At 37.8% G+C, this 19,757-nt stretch overlaps 1 protein-coding gene across 1 annotated transcript; it reads right to left on the bottom strand.

Annotated features, from left to right (window-relative positions):
• Positions 1–10,423: 10,423 nt before the first annotated feature.
• Positions 10,424–11,593, bottom strand: LOC115722634 (uncharacterized). The gene has a single exon (XM_030651894.2). It carries the CDS (start codon positions 11,591–11,593, stop codon positions 10,424–10,426), a length of 1,170 nt encoding a protein of 389 aa, XP_030507754.2.
• Positions 11,594–19,757: the final 8,164 nt, after the last annotated feature.

Here is a 19,757-nt window from a genome sequence, read left to right as displayed (position 1 = left end):
TTCCACATACATAGACCAGGTAGCACCACAAGAAAATTCCCAACCAAGGTCAATGAAACATGGTGAATTGCAAGTGACCAAGAGACCATAAGTTTGCGTGCTCACTTGGGAGGCTCCCACACTGTACAATGCATCAAACTAGCACGGAAAACTTATGGATAAAACTTATAACGTTTACTATAAGCTACTAAACCTACCTCTAAGTCAAGTGCAGGCATACTTTAGCTTGGCATAATGAAAAGTAAATTTGAATAATTATATGTCAAGGCAATAAGAAGATAGCTAAGATTAAAGACCGCCTGGGGGGTCACATATCCATGATAAAAGGCTTTAGGGCTAAACAATAGTAATGTTAAAAAATAGAGTGCCTATAGGCCAAAAGTAAGAGTGTGAAAGCCATGAGGACAAAAATAAGTAACGTTCAAAAGTAAAAGGCCAATAGGCCATACAAGAGCATGAAACTAATATGTCTATGAAAATAAAATCATAAATGCAGGATACTACTAAAGTGTATCTAATCATGTGCAGGCCCCAGTGGAGTCGAGCCGAAAGCTGCAGTATTGCGCAGAAGTGGGTCGGCCATGGCCGCTGCAAGCTGGCTGATCACATGGTCAGCAGCTTGGCTTGCCACCTCCTCCATAGGTATAGCCTCATCAAGAAGGCCCAACGACAACTCCTCAAGTTGGATGGTAGTGTGATCAACCAGGTCTGTTTGCATTTTGCTGTCATACAGTTCTCTCCCCTGGGCAAGTGTTCTTTCAAGGAAAGAAGATCCCATGTAGAAGAGGTCAACATTGGGGTTGCGTAGCTTAACCTTGCACAAGAGCTCCAAAGACAAGCTAACATACTCGTCTCTAATAGCTTGTTGGCCATTAAGGGAAATTTATAGTGCTTTGTCCTTCTTTTCGTGTTCCACCTCCATCCTGGAGGCCTCAGCAACAAGAGTGGTGTTTTCTTTGATTCTGGTGCTAAGCAAGTGCTCCAAATCGCTGATCAAGTCCTGCTTTTGTTCCACAAGAGCCTGGGCCTTGCTAAGGGCATCCTTCCCTACAGAAGCTCGGCCTCCTGGGCCCTAATCTTCTCCTAGAGAGTGCTTGAGGACCCCTTGGTCTTGCCATGGGAAAGGCTAAACTTCAACAGGGCTTGAAATCAAAACAAAAATTGAGTTAGTGCTAGAAGAAGAACCTGGCCGACCAGCCTCTTTATAGTGCTTCCGTGGCCGGTCGGCGTCTGAATATTACAGCTCTGGCTGACCAGCTTTGTAAAGTTCAATACCTAGCCTGCTAGCCATTGATAGTGCAACAATTTGAGTAAAATCACATCTGTAACGTAGCGCAATCAAGTCGTGGAGACTGCTTGATCACAGCTGTTCCAAATCTTCATCCTCGAGCTCCTGGTGCTCCCCGTTAACAATGGGCAGAACCTTGCCAATATAGCTATAAACAACGTTTGCAACTCTCTGTCTGATGGTCGTGCATGCCCCATAGCTAGATCTTTGGGTCCCCTTGCCTGAAGGTTGGCGTGGAAGGGGGTGTTCCTCAGTGGAGGATCAAGGATCATTGGCTGACTAGCCGGTGCAGGCCCCAAAGGATGGGGAGGTAGTAAGGACCCTACAACATCACCAGATCGTGTTGTCTAGGCCACCTTGACCCTGGGACGACTTGAAGCTCTGCCCTAGGGCTCTCCAATAAGATCTCTTAGCCTGGAAGCTATATCTACAAAAAGAAAGTAAAAAGTTAGAATACAAGTTACAAATATTCAATACAAGAAAAGAGTAGAAAAGTTAGTGTTATCAACTATCAACTACCATCATCCTCAGAAGAGGAGTCATTTGAACGCGAGCAGTAGCCTTGCCCTTACCTCTAGACATAGGCATGGGGTGAGTGGGCTTGGCAGAATCTTGGCCTCTAGGCCTAATTAGTAGAGTGGCATCACCCACAGTGCCTCCGTGAGCCAAACGTTAGCGGAGGGCTCCCTCTCTTCTCTCCATGTTCTTTGCAATCCTGGAGAGGGGGATATCATCATCCATGATAGCAATACCCCCACCTCCTGGGCATGTCTCCTCAGCTCCTACAATGCCAAACACTGGAGGGTATAGATCATACCTCTGGAAGTTGGCCTCACATGCTAGCCTTAGTATATTCCTCCTATCAACTGGGATGGATAGAATATGATTAGCTCTATCCCGCATCTATAGGGTGGGGATGGAGCGTGTATAGATCGACACTCTCTAGAAGCAATGGGGAACCTATTGGATGTCCCAATCAATAGAATAATTCCTAGCATATCCTCCTACTTTTGACAAGAACGCGTTGTTGGTATCGCCCAACCACTGATAACTGATATGGATAAAGTAGAAGTATCATATCTGATTCTGTTTCAAAAAATATTTCAACTCAAAGAAGTACCCTATCTCATAGGAGAGGGCTGAGGCCAGCCTAACTCGACGTCGAGTATGAACATCACCGAAAGGTACTTTATACCTTTTGGGGTGATTTAAGTCAGGCACACCCTGAAGTGGTTGGTATTGTCTCTAAATTAAGGATGTAGGGGTAATACTAGTCCCTGTTCTATGTGGTCTTTTGATCACGCCATCAAGTTGAGTGCCAACCGATGCACATGTTGGTCCCTTAAAGGCTTGTCACACTAGACATCTCCCACCAGTCCACTCTCCCTGATCTTGTCAAGTGTCTTGGCACTAATAGTTGATGGAGGCGAGATCCACTAGTCCCGTTGCTCTCCCTAATCAAGAACTTAAGGCCCACCAGCTTCCTTTAGGACATGGTCAACTCTAACCTCGAAAGGCTTATTGAGGCTATCAAGGGCTGCCTAGCCTCATCATACGAGCCTAAGGGCTTCCTGTATTGTCTCGTCTTGACAGGTACAACCTCCTCGATCTCAGACTCACTATCTGAGCTCTCTGCATCTTGGTTAGCCACAGGTGCCTCTGCCTGGCCAATCCTTGGCTCTCTGCCATCGTGAGGCTGTGCAACCTCCTCAACTACACCAACTCTCCATCTGCTTGCCACCCTTGTGATATCAGGGTCGTAAGGTGGTGCTTTGCGGTAGGTCTATTTGATCATTTCCATAATGGACCACTACTAGCCTCAAGATCACTCAAGGAGCTACTAGAGGAGTGAACTAGATACTATTCCACGAAGGGAAGACCAACTGAATCTCTGTTGACGTGGTTGTCACCTCCCATGACTGTCACTCGAGATCTCTTACACACAAGACACAAGGGGAGGTGAGCAACCAGACAAAGCGAAAAGGTATAGACAAAGTCTTGGTAAATCATACCCAATGGTACTTTCCAAATAATTTCATCGTACAAGGATGCGTACCAGCAAAGTACAGTCACAAGTGTAACAACTTGTAAAAATGTTGAGTCTTAAGTTGAGCATTCGACTATAATAGACTCACCATTAAGTTTCATATAGAGTTTCTAAGGCCACCACGTGTGAGACTAAGATTGTACATGCATACAAGGCCTTAACGAGATTCTTGTCGTGGTCAAAAGAGGATAGAAAGTTGGCCACTCGCTTAGAACCTAGGCCTCGGCCGGCCAGGGTCCCATGACCCAGCCAAGAACTAGCCAAGGCCTCAAGACCTAGGCATAGACGGGCCAACCTTCTAGGGCGAACCCCTATGGTCGGCCAGCTCCCATGAAAAAGTGCTAGGGCTGACTAGGTCTTAAACAAGACCCTTATGGTTGGCCAGGGTTGATGTTGAATCAAAATGTGTGTTTTTCAAAACTCAAACCTGCTCTTCGTGACTCAAAGAGTTAAGAATCACAATGAAGGCCAAAATTGAATCTTTTTCGTCAAGAAATGACACATTATGCATTCTAAAACTATCACGTACCAAAAAGACTACAATCAAACGTGAGAATCAAAGAATTTTCAAAGCATAGAAAAGCTTCAAAGCAGTAATGGTAAATCCAAGTAAACAAGAAGAGAACGGGATTTGAAAGCTTACCCACTAGTAAAAACCTTCGAGAAAGATGGTGGAAAGCTTTGATCATCAAAATAATGAAAAAATCATGAGTGTTGGAGGATAATGGGGCATCAACCTCAAGGGGAAGTGAAGCGATTTCTTTACTTGCTTTTTGAAGAGAGATAATGAAAAGTGAGAAATAAGAAGTGAGTTACTCCCATAAGTTTATATAGCTTCTGTGGGACCCTCTCTCACTGGCCTTGCAACATGCAACAAATAACATGCAGAAATGTAATATCAATTTTCTGCCAAGGAATGTGATCAGACAAGCAAGAGCAAATATTTCGAAAGCTAAATATACTACAAGATCTGCCTGGTAAAGGCTACATCAGTCAAAACTTAGTTGGAAAGTCTCTATCAGTAAATGAATCTGCATAGGGACTTATGGGGTAAATTTTATCCATATTTTTGCTCACATGACGTGGCATATCCACGTGGCCAATATCCATGCCACACAGAATACAACTTGTCAACAAGAAGGCCAAGTCATCTACACAACACTTCAGCTGATAGGAAGTCTGAGTACCTAAGAGGGATGAAAAGACGATGAACTGACTACCCTGAGGAGTCTGCCAAGCCACCCTGGTCGACCCTATGGCCAGCATAGGTCGATCAGCCTCTAGCTATTGTAAGGCTGGCCAGTTTGCACCTGGTGGGTACATGGCCAGCCAGCCTGCACCTGGTAGGCACTTGGTGCGCAGCCTTCATCTGAGATAGCAAGCTATGTTGCGATTTGGGCTTCAATAACCCACAAAATATGGGAGAAATATCAGCTACTTCCATATTCTTGGGGGATAATTAATCATTTTATCATTTATTATTAATTATGTAAATAATGCTTTACAGTTCCTATTTTTTAGAGATATTGGTTGATAATCTCTTGTATAAAGAGCATTAGCCTAATCCTAATTCTTCTAAGTTCTATGTCTCTAAGGCTCACTAAAGCTCTCAAGCTCCAAGTTTGAAAGCCTAACTCACTCTTCCCTTCTCTCTCACACGCCCAAGCTTCATTCTCACTTGAGATTTGCTAACTTGATTCTCATATTGTAATCTTCAGAGAGCCACTTCGTATTTCACAATCCTTGTAGATCTGAGTTGTATTTTCTCTGGTATTAATACAACTAAAAGAGGAAAAGGTCATTAACCGCTAATTAAAGGGGCCAAATCTCTATAAAAAATATTGTATCTCTTTTACTTTGCTATTCTTATTATGTACATGTGATAAGCATCAATAATAAATATGATTCTGCTATCAGTTAACGAAATTTGATGTCAATAATAAATATAAATTAGAAACCTTCTATTAGTTAAAAAACATGGTAAAAAAAATTAATATATCGTGTAAAATTTTTAATAAATTTTCTTATTAATTTTTATATTAAGCACAAATTTTATTTTCTTAAAGAAAAACCTAAATGACTCCAAGTGTCGTTCATTTTAGTATATATATTTATGTATAAGTGTAGATCTCATAAAAGTATAATATTTTTAAAATAAATATTACACTATCCTTATTTTATTTAATACTATATATCTTTGTGGCTATGTAACAGAATTCTCGATTTAACATTTTTTTTAACGTTTCCTTTTCTTTTAATAAAAACTAACGGGAGAACATCTTCGTTAACTTTTAAATCTCCAATTTATTTTCATTTATAATTTTTTTAAATGAAATCATTTGACGAATAAGAAAATTGTTTGATTGTCACTTAAAAAAAATGATTGAAGGAAATTAATAATCGATTAATGTTGAGTTCTAAAATAATCAAAGGAAATTGAAGAACGATTGTTGCTTCAAAGGAAATCGAAGAACGATTGTCCCTTTTCTTGAAACAATAATCGTGAAACTCAAAGGAAGGAAGAATTGAAGCCGCCTAGAATGAGAGTGATTGTGAAACTGAAGGATAATATGAAATGGGAAAGAAGAAATTCAAATCGAAGCTACCCAAAAAGATAATCGACCAAAAATGGCAGATTTTGCAAATCAAATTGACAGTCCCCCAATCCCCACTCAGGTTTTTCTTACTTATTCTCCTTTCCTAATAAGTAGAGGGGAAGAAGACGACGACGAAGAAATAGTAGTGAATATAATTGAATCAGAGTTCTGTTTGATGTATTGGATTTAATTTTGAAACCCAAATTTTGATTTTACAATGTTGATGAGAGAAAGGGAAAAAGAAGAAGAATGATGTGCAGGCCGTCGATAAGGCCTCGGCCAGTTACACTTGTCGACTTTGCTATTGGTAAGCTCACATGTGTTTAAGGGTGGCACCATCTATCAGAATCGTTTTTCGGAGAAACGGGCCTATTGAAAAAAGGATTTTAGGTATTTTTTTTTTTTTTTTGAAAAATGATAAGTTTTATTAAATCAAATCATCTGAGACCAAGGAAGCAATACTCGAAGGTAAAGCGTCCCCAGAAAAAGTACAATCAGCCTCTGAAAGAGAAGATCGCGCCAAGAAATGCGCAACCTTATTAGCAGATCGTTTTACAAAAGTAAAAGAAACATTAACAATATCTGAACTCAGAGTCATACAGTCTGAAATGATATGGCCATAAGGAGAAGCCATATTTTTAAATCTTCGTAGGTCTTTGATGACTCTCAAGCAATCCGACTCAATCACCACATTTGTCCATCCATTGGTTTTGATCCAACTCAAAGCTTCCTTAATTCCAATGGCCTCAACCACGTGTGGCTTCAAAACTCCTACTTTACTTAATCTTTTGGCTTGAAGAGCTAAACCAGTAGAAGACCTTGCCACCAAACCAATTCCAAAGCGCCTTTCATTGGTGAAAATTGCACCATCAACATTAACTTTTATTGAGGGAAAGTTGGGAGGGGTCCAATGCTCCAAGTTACCATCAACCGAACCATTATCGTCAGGAGTAGGTTGGTTATTTTTTTGGGCATTATACCAATCAATAAAGTTTAGTTTAGCTAATGTGACAACATCACTAACAGTCGGCCTTGTGGAGTTCCAAACCATCTCGTTTCTGTGCTTCCAAACGGACCAGCAGACCATCGACGCTTCAAGTCTCTCAGCCATCGTCCATTTGTCCAAACCCTCTTCGAACCATGCCGTGAATGTCATAGCAGTCCCAGCAACCGCAGGCACACGAGACACGGCCCAGCATTCCTGAGCAAACCGGCAGCGCACCAGAACATGTAAAGAAGTTTCTGGTGCGGCATTACAAAATGGGCAGCTGGTGTCGATAGGAACATGGCGAACTCTAAGCTGAAAACGAGTGGGAAGGCAATTGGTTGAGACTCTCCATAAGAAATTAAGAACTTTCGGAGGCAATTTCAATTGCCAAAGTTGTTTCCAAAAACCAGAATTTGAAGCCATTTCGTTAGCACCTTTTAAATCTTGCTGAAGCTTATAGGCGCTCTTGACGGTGAATAGACCATGATCTTCTTTCGTCCAAAACCATGAGTCACTGCTGTTGCCATTAGAGGGAGGAATTTTCCAAATTAATTCTTGGTCTCTCTCGGTCAGAACATCCATGATTACCTCTTCATCCCATTCATTTTCATCAATCTTCATAAGGGACTTCACAAGAGCACCAGCAAGTGCAGGATGTCGAGACTCCACAAAGGGATTCATATCGTCAACCAACCAAGGATCTAAGAGCACACTAGTTGTGGAACCATCACCAACTAGCTTTCGAACACCCGCCCGAACTAAACCTTGTGCTTCTAATACACTACGCCAGATGTAGCTTGGGTTAGACCCAAGTGTAGCCGTGAGATAAGAACCAGAAGGGAAGTATCGTGCTTTAAAAATTTGTTTCATTAGGCTATTACCTCCCGTTAGAAGACGCCACCCTTGTTTGGCAAGTAAAGCTAGATTAAAGTCTCTAAAATCACGAAAGCCCAAACCACCATTAACTTTATGAGTCGAGAGCTTGTCATATCTCATCCAATGAATACCTTTGTTTGAAGATGTTCTCCACCAAAATTGACTGATAGACCGCTCAATGTCATTACAAATACCAACAGGTATTAGAAAAACATTCATGGTGTAAGCCGGGAGAGCTTGAACCACTGACTTAATAAGCACCTCCTTGCCCGCTCTAGACAAAAACTTGTTATCCCAAGTATGAATCCTCTTCTGGACTTTGTCCTTTAAGTAACCAAAGACAACATTTTTATTTCTTCCCACCGTACTTGGTAAACCCAAATACTTGCTGTGCTCAGCCGCTTCCTGAATTCCCATCCTATGACAGATTACCTGTCTGGTTGACGAGGAAGTGTTTGTGCTGAAAAAGACTGAGGACTTGTCAAAATTGACTCTCTGACCAGTAGCCATTGAAAAAAGTTGAAGCAGTTGAAGCACACGAGTTACTTCCCCATTCGTGGACTTACAAAAGAGAAGGCTATCGTCAGCAAACAACATATGCGACACCAAAGGAGCACCGTTAGCAACTTTAATTCCATGAATCCACCTTTTTTCCTCAAACCTTCTGATGATAGCTGAGAAGCTTTCAGCGCACACAAGAAATAGATAAGGAGAAATAGGGTCTCCTTGTCTCAAGCCCCTGGTTGGAATAATTGGCCCTATATTATGTCCTGAAGAAACAATATTATACTGTACCGAGGATAAGCACCCATAAATAAGTCTCACCCACTTGTCTGCGAATCCCATTTGTCTCATCATAGCACAAAGGAAATGCCAGTCAACTCTATCATAGGCCTTGCTGAGATCCAACTTAAGAGCCATATACCCTTCTTTACCAACTTGTTTCCTTCTCAAATAATGCAGAATTTCAAAAGACACCATGATATTATCAGTAATCAATCGCCCAGGAATAAACGCACTTTGGTTTAAGGAAATAATCTCAGTTAACAAGCTCTTCATTCTGTTGGCAAGAACTTTGGTGATAATCTTAGCAATAACATTGCAAAGAGATATAGGCCGCAGCTCACTTATCTGCTCAGGTTTTTTCTTCTTTGGGATTAAGACAATATTGGTATCATTCATTCCATATGGCATAAATTCATTGTGAAAGAAATTCCTTACTGTAAGAATCACATCATTGCCCACAATGGACCAATATTTTTGGAAAAATTTAGGATTCATACCATCTGGACCCGGCGACTTGTCTGGATGCATCTGAAACACCGCATCTTTTATTTCTTGATCTTCAACTGGCCGAAGAAGAATAGCATTATGTTCATTACTAACTGTAGGCGTCACACAAGCAATAACCTCTTCCCATGTAGCCGCTTCAGCAGTGAACAAATTGGTGTAGAAATCAAGAATCACGTTATCCAAGCCATTGCCCCAATGCCGAGAGTTCCCATTAGCATCCTTGAGACAAAAAATCTGATTATTTCTTCTTCGAGCCGAAGCCTTTGAATGAAAAAACTTGCTATTCTGATCTCCCTCTTTCAACCATAGTTGCTTTGATCTTTGTTTCCAAAAAATTTCTTTTTGATTCAACACAGCAAACAACTCCTTCTTGGCCTCATAAAAGAGCTTTTTTCCTTCTTCATCTCGTCTACTTTTAAAGCTTTTAAGTTCCTGGTTGCAATGCTTGATACGAGTTGAGAAGTTGCCAAAGACATCTTTTCCCCATTGTTGCAACAGTCGGCCACATTCAGCCATTTTCTCTTCGATACCGAACCCTCTCATCCTCTCCCAACACCCTTTAATTATCTCCTCACAACCTTGATGACTTGTCCAGCAATTCTCGAACTTGAAAGTCTTAACTTGGTCATGAACATTCTCCGCTTGAACCTCCAATAATAAAGGGCAATGATCCGAAGGAGAGACTTCTAAATTAGAAAGTTTAGCAGAAAAGAACAAGTTTAACCAAGGTTGACTTACAAGAGCTCTATCAAGGCGAGCTTCAATCCAGTTAGGGGTGTCTCTGCTTTTCTCCCAAGTAAAGGGATGCCCAAGTAGTTCCAAGTCACGTAGCCCACATAGAGTAACCGCTTCATTGAACCCGTCTATTAACCATGAAGGATACGGGTTCCCTCCACGCTTCTCCGATTGACTAAGTACATTATTAAAGTCCCCCATGAGGCACCACGGAAGAGTTGACCGACTATGAAGAGTGTGAAGAAGCTCCCAAGTTCTTTGCCGAAGGCTTCTATTTGGTTCTCCGTACACCCCGGTAAATCTAAACTCAGGTTGTCCTTCTAATCTCACCGTACTGTCAATATGATTTTGAGAAAATGAGTCAACCGAAACTTCATCTTGGTTCTTCCATAAAAGAGCTAAACCCCCACTTCTTCCACTAGCTTCAACTACAAAGCACCCTTCAAAGTCTAAACCTCTACCAACTTGCTCCACTTTTTGTTTTTTACACAAAGTTTCACACAAAAACACAACTTTGGGCCTTTTCTGGTGAACCAGATTTTTTAGGAACTGAATGTTTCGTGTCGGCCCAAGCCCACGACAGTTCCAACTCAAAAGTTTCATAATGATTGGCGAGCCCCATTGCCAAGGCCCGCCAAAGATAAGTTTTTTGGACTATTTCCCATGATTATTTCCATATCAGCATTCCCTCCCTTTTGTTCATTTTCCACCTTGCGTTTTTTACTATCATTAATCACAGAATTATCAAGTTGAATAATGACAGCACTTTCCTTGTTTAGAACCATTTCTCTCCCTTGGTTTCCCATAATTCTTGGCCGTGTATCTTCATGCAATCCCCCCAAAGTAGCAGAGTTATTACCTTGATTCCCTGCCTCATTCACGGCTGGGATTGGAGCTGTAAAATCGGCATCATTCATTGATGGAGATTCTTCCCTTCCAACTGCCGCGCCTGCCATAGCCACTGCCGGAGTCCAGCCTTTGGTTCGAAGCCACCGTGAGCCAACATTCTTGTGGTTTCGTGGAGGTAAAGCCTTCATGAATTCTCCATACGGTTTTGCAAGTTGATCAATCGGTTGGTGAAACAACTTTGGACAAAATTTGTCTGAATGTCCTATTATCCCACATATAAAGCAAAAGGTAGGAGTCCTCTCGTATTTGAAATTTATCCAAAACCATGCCCCATCATCCTTTGTGATCTTCAAGCGTCTGCGTAACGGTTTTTCAATATTAAGAGTGATTCTCATCCTAAGATAATCCCTCCATACGCCAATAAAGTTCTTAGGATCCGACTCCAAGTATTTTCCCATAGTATTCCCAACTGTTCGGAGAGTAGATTCTGTCATGAAACCCGGTTCTACATTATGTAATTGAACCCAAATATCCAAAGTGTTCAATGGTAAGGACTTTGGATCACCACCAACATTAAGCCTTTCGATTATCAATTGCATTCGATCATAAGTCCAAGGACTTCCATTGATCACGCGTTGGATGTCAACCTCGTGATAAAATTGGAATAAGAAACGATTAGTGTCCAACTGCTTGACGAACATCCCCATCCCCGGTTGCCATAACGAAGCGAGAATATTCTGCATTTTTTCAAAATCGATAATTCGATTTGAAAGAAATTTGCCAACCAAACACCACCGGTCATCTATTCCTTCCTCACCATCACTTGCCGAAACCAGAACAGCTTCTAAGTCCTCCTCCTCGATCTGGAAACGCAGAGTTTCGTCCTCCATTGCCCCAACATGTCGACTAGATGATGCCATCCTAACCCGTAGAGAGCAATCCCACACCAGCCCCACTCAAAAACAGAACAAAGAATGACAAACTTTCACTCGAAATAATTCCCAGTATCCACGATCAATATCAAAATCACTCAACTTATGACAAAAAAACTAGAGAAACCATGTCAATAGACATGAACATTTTTTCACTGTCTGTATTATAATTAATGCTATTAATTAATTATAAACACAATTTTAGGATTTTAGGTATTTGATTATGGGTATTTAAAGAGAAACAGAAGACACTGTTGGAAATTATTTTACCAGGATCTAGATTTACTAACAAGTATGTTGGATTAACAACCTAATATGAATTCTAAAACAATGAAGATAAACACATATAAAGTTAGAAAACCTTACAGTGGGTGCAGCGGAATAATATGACTCCTTCCGTTCAGATCTCTAGCCCTTGATTCCTTTCTGTAGCAGAGCATCACCAAGATCTGAACCTGGATCTTCTTTTCTCTTTCTTTGATGCAGAATTTCCATAGTCTTCCATACTATGATTGAGATACCACTTGATGTGTGTGGGCACTACTCATCTCACAAGGATTTCGAAATTTTCTCTCTTTTTCTCTCTTGAATTTCGTGGCTTATGGCTTCATCAAAGACATGCAAGAGAAGAGAACAAGGGCTGCTATATATAGGGAGAAGGGAGAGCACAACTTTCCAAATAAACAGTTTCCTCTTTTACTGTGTAATTGATTAACTGTCTTATTTAGTGTGATCCACCACTTTCCTATTATAGCTAGGCTTTGATTAGCAATTACATGGCAATTAAAATTGAAAATAATAATTGGGAAACACACAAAGAGGTGCCGACCATAGGGTGATATGGGCTTCACTTGGATTTTGCAGTTTCCTCAATTTTATTTCAATTTCTCCAAAAATGCCATTTTTCCAATTCTAATCATTTAAATGCCAAAACTAATTATTTAATAACTAAAATAGATTATTAAATAATATTATCATTTAAAATAATTATTAATTAGACATACAAAGTCTCTTAATTAATAATTAAACCTAGAAACTCTTTTATTTACGATTTCATCCTTAAACTGTGAGAATTTATAAAGTAGACATAGTCTAACTTTTAGAATTATAATTGATTAATTAAAATCAATTAACTGAGTCTTACAAGCAGTATGGTCTCAACTAGTATGGGGACCATGGGTCTATATAACCGAGCTTCCAATAAGTCGAACCGAATTTACCAAGTAAATTCCCTAACTTATTAATTCCTCATTGAATCCACACTTAGAACTTGGAATTGCACTCTCAGTCATATAGAACGCTCTATATGTTCCACGATATAGACACGTCATTAGTTATCCATTGTTATAACCCTAATGTGATCAATGATCCTCTATATAGATGATTTACACTGTAAAGGGATTAAATTACCGTAACACCCTACAATGTATTTTATCCTTAAAACACTTAACCCTGTATAAATGATATTTCACCTAAGTGAAATGAGATCTCCACCATTTATCTTCGTTTGGTTAAGCTCGAAGGAAATCATCGTTTACTTCTATTTGCCAAATAGAAGCTATAGATTCCATATTTATGTTAGCGCTCCCACTCAATTGCATTACCGTGTTCCCAAAATGTACGTATCACCCTGATACAAAACTAGGCTTAACTAACAAATCAAAGAACACGAGTAACACTCTTGAAATTGAGCCTAACCATATCAGGATTTCGATCATGTGATCTAGGATCAACAGGTGATATTGAATTGAATAGATATTACGGTAAATTTTAACATATCTAATCAAAGTTCAATATCGGTCCCTTCCGATGTATACTCCATACATCCGATACTGGTAAACTTTGCCAATGTCCTGGAAAGGACATAACACTTTTCCAAGGTGTAAGAATACCTATCGCTGATTATACCATGTCAGTCTAAATCCAGTGTTCTGACAAATCAGGGAATAAACTTTTGAACATATAATAAAGATTATATTCCACTGTGCTGACAACACTATAATCTTTAACCAACTCATATGTTCTGGACTTAAAAAGAATTCATACATTAGATACCTATAATCATGAAATAAATCATGTGAACCATGCAACATAAAATGTTATTTCTGATCTTTATTAATAAGTAAATCTGATTATATGAAATGAGTTTTATTTAGGGCAGAAAACCCAACAAACTCCCACTTGCACTAATATAAAACAAAAAGTGCATTTCAAATAATCATTAACACCTTGATACACAAATCAAGTGTAATAGTAGTAAACTCCTAGTAATGGGATCTGACAGGTTGAATTAAACACAACCTCTTCTCCATCATTACTCTTCCTTAATCACAAAATCCATGATAATGTGAAATTCCTCTCTATATGTCTACTCTCTTGGGATACTGGATTCTATACTTTTGGGCAACTACTCTTTGGTTATTCAGGAAGTAACCCTAGTAGTTAAGGCAAGTTGGAACGGTGCCACAAAAGTATAGAACTTTCCTTAGACTGAATAAGTATATTTCTTGCAACTTTTAACATTCAGTCTCTCTTTGGTAGACCAAGATATTTCAGATAGGTTTTTACACTTCTCCAAAATCACTACTCCACCCCCAAAGTAATCACCATCTCATCAGCAGGCTTTCTAGCACACAGGCAAGTCTCGAAATCTAATGTGGTGTAGTCTAAGAGTTTCAAAACACACCCTTATCGACTAACATATAGTTCCTCTTCTTAATCTTAAAAATTTACTTGATTGTCTTCCAATGTTCCTCTCCTGGATTAATCTGATACCTACTCATTACTCCCACTCAATAGCAGGTGTCTGGTCTAAGGCATACTAAAGCATATCTGAGACCTCTCACTGTTGATTTAAGAAATTCTTTCATGGCTTTATCTTCTCTGGAATAGTTGAGACTTTTCCTTAGATAAATAAAATCTATGTCTAAGAAGTTGTGAAGCTTCTATAGATTTCCATTGGAAAGAAAATGCATCAGCATCTCATGCTTGCATTAGAGTAAGTAATTGCCAGGTATACCACAAGCCATAGGTTTAGATAAACTCATACCTATAATACTAGGAACAAGAATTTTCGTTAAGTCCATTGAATAGACTTATGAACGAAAATTTCCTTTCATGTCCTTGTAATAGAAAACTTTAGGTTACTCCATGTGAATGGATCAAACCATAGTTCTATTGGCTTTCTTCTTAGTTTCTTATCTTGACAATCCATTACTTGTTTAAACTCACAATGGATTTTAATCACTAGTGTCTTCCAAGTTATAAGAAGGTGAGTTCCTACAAACTCTCCCATTACAATAAGGTACCGTGAACTATGTGAAAGAAAACTAAATGGTATAGACCTCTTCAGTTGTGTTAAGACAACAGAGGCAGTGGGATCATCTTGTAAAATAAGATGATAGAACACTTTTGGAATCAAGAAAAAAAAAATCTCCTTTATTTGCTACTTTATTTTCAGACTTAGTCATTTTCTTAGAAAATCAGTATTTGTTTAAACAAACACTTTCTTATCTAATGACTATGGGATGCTCCACCCCTAATCACTTAGAATAGCTAACAAACATGCAAACCAGGGTTAGCAGTTCTACCTTTTCTTAAGATTTCGATTAGGTCATCCATGAATGTAATACCCAGAATTAGGAAATGGATTAGCAAAACCCTAACTAGATAATTATGTATAATGGAGGAATTATATTATTATATAGTTCAATATATGTGATTTTATATGAATTTTAATATATTAAAGACCCCGTTGGTGAGCCAGGGGCATTTTAGTAATTATGACCCGAGAAGGGTAAATTGTTAAAATTAATTTAATTACGTGTTTAATAGAACTATATTATTATATAGTATGCATGTGTTGTCTTTTCGGGTGTGTTCTGGCAGGTTGGCGCGGTATAGTCACAACTGGGTATTTCGGGCCGAACTGGGTTCGGGCCCGAAATGTAAATTGGATTGAGATATTTGGCAAGTTATTTGATAATGAGAAATCTGAATTTTATTTGGAAATTAATGAGCATGAAATGACTAAATTTCCCATGTGAGTGTATATGCATGTTTTATAGCCCTAGGGGCAAAATGGTCTTTTGACCTTTATTTTCTACAATTAATAAAAGATGAATTTTTAGAAAGAAAAGGAAAAATTCTGGTTGTTTCACCCCTAACCCGTACCCCTCTCTCTCAAACCCTCTCTTGAAATGCAATTGGAATTGGTGAGGAATTTGCTTGGGTTTTAGCTTGGATTGAAGCTTTGTGATTGAGAAACTTTGTGCTTGTATTTGGATTGAACTTGAGGTAATCCTTGCAGCTGTGATTGTGGTTGTGTCTATTGAATTTTGATTGTTAGAAATGCATGATTATGGTGTTGATGAAGAGGATAATTACATGTTACATGAGATGATGTTCTTTTGTTAATTTAAGTGAGTTTTGCTTGAATTCTTTGTGTGTTGGTTGTTTGAGCTCTAGATGGAGTTCTAGGGTTTCTTCCTTATCTTGAATTCAAAGTATTTGATGATGATTGTTGCTGGAAAAATAGTTGGGATGCATGGTTTTGAAGCTCTAGTTCAAGAGCTTAGATTTTATGAGTTAAAGTCATGATTTGTGTTTAATTGTGGGATTTTGGATGCATGAGATATTTATTTTTAATCCTATAATGTTTGCTAGCTGCTGTAAGTAGTAAATTGAGAGTTTGGTTGTGAAAAGCAAGCTTGAGTTCATGGAACTCAAGCTTGGTGCTTTAATGGCACTTTTTGATTTTTAGTGCAATTGTTGTGTTTAAGTTGTGGAATATGTTTATTATGACATATATTGATGCTCTGGAAAGTTTGGAAATGTTTGGGGATGATTTGAGTGAGTTTTGGGGGTTTAAAGATTGAGAAATTTCGTGTTCTCTGCCCAGACAACCGGAATTCCGGTTGTTTCATCCAGAATTCCGGTTGGAGTTCATCGGGAAATGTTGAATTTTGTTTCGGCCATAACTTTTGACTCGGGACTCCGTTTGGGACGTTCTTTATACCGTTGGAAAGATCTTTTCGAGATCTATGTGATTATCTATATTTGAAATGCCATGAATTTACTTTATGAATGTGAAATCAGGGGTTAACCCTATTTGTGAAAATCCCGGATTGTGTGACTAGGATTACCGGCACCTAGTCAGGAGCACCCAGGGATTCGGAATCTCTGCCTTTGCGGGACAACAGGTAAGACAGTAGTTGCACGTAGAGATATGCACGATGGTGCTTATATTGAATATTATATTGGTGATAAGTAGAAACCGAGATTAGGGTTATTACCCTAAAGTGAGCGGTTTAATGGCCTAGGGTTATTACCCTAGTAATTATTAATGTGTAAATGCTATGTCATGCTAAATATATTGTAATAAAGAATTATGCGCACAAGGCATAATTAAGTTAGACTCCGTAATTAGTACCTTGAGTTTGATAGTAATGCAGTCTAGGGTTATTACCCTAGAATTTATGTGAATGTAAGAAAGTCATGATGTATTATAATATTGCTAATCAAGTGAAAGCATGAATTAGGGTTATTAGTATCTATAAGTGTTATTTTGAGCATGCAATAATATGTTATATGAGAGACTATTTGGTATGCAAGTTAGGGTTATTACCCTAAGATTTTATATCTTACAGTGTATATGGAATGTACGTATCTTTATATATTAAAAGTGCCTATCTAACGGAAATTCTTGGTTTAACGATTCTTGGTTTAACGATTCTTTTTTTTATTTATACTTACACGATTAACTTAACAGACTGTTAACGTTAAACGTTAACAAATAAATAAACCCAATAATTAAATCCAAAAAATTAAATAATCTTTTTTTAAATTAAAAAAAAAATATCTTACCCATATATCTCTAATAAATCCTACCATTTTTGAATTTTTTTTACACGGCTACAATTTTTTTTTAAAATTAAAAAAAATATCTTACCCATATATCACTCTAACAAATTCTATTGAAATTTCAAATTTTCAAATCTTTAGAAATGAAAATCCTAATTATATGGCAGAATAATGAAATTAATTAAATATATTTTAACCAATGACAGCTTGACAAGCTCATGCATAAAACACGTAAAAATGTGACACAGTATAGCTTATAATAATAATAATAATAATAATAATAATAATAATAATTAATTTTTTATCTTTTTCTATCTTATCTAATATCTATCCAATCAAGACTAAAGCAATTTCAATTTAATTATTTATTTTGATTACTGCAATTTCAATTTACTTGTGTACGTGTGTTGTTCTTTTTTTTTTTTTTGTTAAATACTTTGTTTTACATAAAAAGAAAATATTGACCATTTGTTTATAGTTATCTATAGAGAAAAAGTCGTAATTCGTTAGTCTAATTGAATTTTAAAAAAGTCAATAAAACTTTAATGAATGTAAACTACAAATTATAAACTACAAATTATATTACTTCATTTCTTTTCAAAGAGATCGACCTATATATGTAAATATGGCAGGGATTCATACTCATCAAGTTCATTCTTATAATTATGATGAATTCGATTTTGATCAAGAAACTGGTTCGACGATTTCAGAAAATTCTAGGGAGTTGCACTACAGGAAAAGACTGAGACGATTATATTTGGTGGCAGTAATCGTACTATTCTTAACAGTTGGGATTTTGGTGTTTTCAATGAAATTTTAATACTTCTTTGTTACTTTTGTTGTGCTATTTTGAGTGCCGGTGGCTTTATAATGAGCAGATGAGATTTCAGTTAGTATTGTTAAAATTCATAACTTCTGGTAGGCTGACAGTGGTAGCTTCTTGGGAATACTTGTACACATTAATTTTAATTTTGCTCTGTTTTTGACTCCATATCTAAGATTTCTCCTTGGTAGTGAGAATGTTCCAGTGTTAGTTATTCTTAATTTTGTAATATTTGTAATATATATCTAAGATTTCTTCTTGGTAGTGAGAATGTTCCTTTAAGTGTTAGTTATTCTTAATTTTGTAATATTTGTTTTTCAGGTGAAAGATGTTCTTGCTGCTATTAAACTCCATTATACTGGACATAAAAGTTTAATTTAAATTTATTATTCAAATCTCTCTAAATTAAATATTATTTATTTTTGATTCATTTATTTCCTTCCGAACTCATAATATAATACTTAATATAAAACATAACATACGTGCATCGCACGTAACAGTATACTAGTATATATATATATATCAAGAGTTATGTGTATAAGACATAAATTGGTTAGACCTGGTATATATTATCAGGATAAACCATTGAAAGAACGTAATGTATGGATTACGTAAATATATATGAATAGAGTTATGCGAGCAAGGCATAACCAGGTTAGACTCGGTAGTTAGCAAATAGACAAATAGTGCAGTGGCACCATTAATTATGTGATAAATATATATGTTGAGATTAAGGGTTATGCGTTCAAGGTATAATCAGGTTGGACTCGGTAACAATAATCGAGATGAACTGTTCTAAGGCCTTATTGTATTTAGACGTGTGAGCGCAACACGTAGGTCTACGCCACGTAGACATAAATAGGCATGTGAGCGCAACATGCAGGTTTGTGTCACACAGACAAATTTGAATTGCATTGTTGTTTATATTATATGATGAGCATATTATTGATATGTTTTATACTGTCTTGCTGATCAGCCATGAGTGCAGGAGCTGGGCGAAGAATGTACATGTCCAGGCCATATCAGACCAAGCGGGTTAAGGGTCTATCAGTGATGAACTTTTGAATTCTATTTTGCCGTTTAGGTCGGCTAGGAATAAATGACTTGTAATAACGTTTGTAAATATTTTTGGGATCCCAACTATTTTAAAAGTTTAAATATATTACAAGTTTATTTTCATTCTGTTTAATATAAAAGTTTAAATTCTGCGCTATTTTGATTAGTAATCCCTTTTAGGGGATTAGGGTTTCATAAGTATTTTGGGTAGCGTACCTATTTATTCAGGGCGTTACAATTTTGTATCAGAGCGCCAAGGTTTTTAAACTTCCTGTAGACCGGCCGAACATGTACATTCGTCGTCAGAGATAAGCTCGACTCATGGTGCAGTAAGTATTGAGAGTAAATACTTGACTGTATGTGTGATCATCTGTTTACCGCTTTCCATTTTAGGCAGTATGCAAGCATCTA

The sequence above is a fragment of the Cannabis sativa genome, chromosome 3 (assembly GCF_029168945.1).
Source record: "Cannabis sativa cultivar Pink pepper isolate KNU-18-1 chromosome 3, ASM2916894v1, whole genome shotgun sequence".
Classification (NCBI taxonomy): domain Eukaryota; kingdom Viridiplantae; phylum Streptophyta; class Magnoliopsida; order Rosales; family Cannabaceae; genus Cannabis; species Cannabis sativa.
Note: the sequence above shows the minus strand (reverse complement) of the source record. Positions and strands in the feature narration are given on the sequence as shown.

What these genes read in the sequence shown, in the direction of transcription:
- LOC115722634 (XM_030651894.2), bottom strand. Translation starts at nt 11,593, where the DNA reads ATGGCATCATCTAGTCGACATGTTGGGGCAATGGAGGACGAAACTCTG.